General features: G+C 30.2%; 1 protein-coding gene across 1 annotated transcript in view; it reads right to left on the reverse strand.

Moving 5' to 3' along the window:
* Positions 1-1,334, reverse strand: part of CLTCL1 (clathrin heavy chain like 1) — a gene marked incomplete at its 5' end in the record, with an annotated part of 68,962 nt that overhangs the window by 35,829 nt on the left and 31,799 nt on the right. The window contains one exon of the mRNA XM_019634166.1: positions 1,089-1,095. Coding sequence (XP_019489711.1) covers positions 1,089-1,095 — 7 coding nt within the window. The remainder of the gene's footprint in view (positions 1-1,088; positions 1,096-1,334) is intronic.

Here is a 1,334-nt window from a genome sequence, read left to right on the forward strand (position 1 = left end):
CCATTTCTCTATTTCTTACCAAAACCATCAAGTCTTAATTTAGTTTTACAATAATTCTAGATTAGATTAAGTACCTTGCCATCTCAACACCCACTCTCACTTCTTGGGTAATTTGTTATTTGTATTAGGAGCATCTTGACTATTCTTGGCCTTTTATCCTTTTGATCTAAAATTTCCTTGTCGAGTTCCATAAGAAAACAAATAGGGATTTTTATTGGTATTGCACTGAATTTGAGTGATGTGGGTAAAACCAATGTCTTTCAATATGATCTTCTGATCATTCATAAATTTATATCCAGCTGTTTACCATGGCTGAGTGAGTAGGACTGTAGAATCTCATGTTTCTATTTATCTGTCTTCTGGTTTGCTTTTTCAATCATCATGTCTACTTATTGAACATATGTAAACTCATTCCAGCAAGCTTATAATGCACATTAACTGTCAACAGTTATACTTACTGTTTTATATACTTAAAATTATGTTTACTGTTACTTTTTTAATGTATATTTTTAAAATACTTATGTTTTAAAAATCAATTACTTGGAGAGGTATGTTAAAATCTCCCAACAGTGAATTTGCTTATGTCTCCTTGCAATTTTGTCAATTTTTTCTTTATATATTTTTAGGCTATATTAGGTGTATATAAATTCAGAGTTATTTTCTTGGTGAACTGAACCTTTTATCATTATGTACTGGCCCTCTTTACTTCAATAATGATTTTACCATAATGTCTAATTTGTGATACTAATATATGCCATATAAAAATATATAAAATATATCAGTATAACACAAGCCTTTTTAGGTTTGGCATTTGTGTAATGTTTTTTCATCTGAACATCTCTGTCTTTTAACTGGAATATTATTGCTATATTTAGATTTACTTCTACCATCTTATTTTATACCTGCCATTTGTTCCAATCTTTTTTTTATGTATCTTTCTTGGCCTTCTTTTGGGTTGATAATTTTCTCATTCCATCTTTATCCTCCACTAGTTTAGAAGTTAGATAATCTGTTCTTTTAGTGGCTCCACTTGAAATTTTAACACAAATCTTAATCTATCAAAGACTAATGTTAATCATTATCTTTACCTTCTTCCTAAACAAAAAAAGGACCTTACAATACTACTACCTCCCAAATTGCACTCAGCTATTAATAATTTTAGTTCTTTGTCTTCCTAACATGACAAGATGTTTTTTATTTTTTTTATATAGCCACTACTTTTTTTTTTTTTAAGATTTTATTGGGGAATTGGGGGAGGGGAACAGTGTTGGGGAATTGGGGAAACGGAACAGACAAGTTGCTGCCCTTTTGTTCTTCAGTCTAGTTGTGGAGGA

Source organism: Hipposideros armiger, unplaced genomic scaffold (assembly GCF_001890085.2).
Source record: "Hipposideros armiger isolate ML-2016 unplaced genomic scaffold, ASM189008v1 scaffold_1529, whole genome shotgun sequence".
In the NCBI taxonomy this organism is placed as follows: Eukaryota; Metazoa; Chordata; class Mammalia; order Chiroptera; family Hipposideridae; genus Hipposideros; species Hipposideros armiger.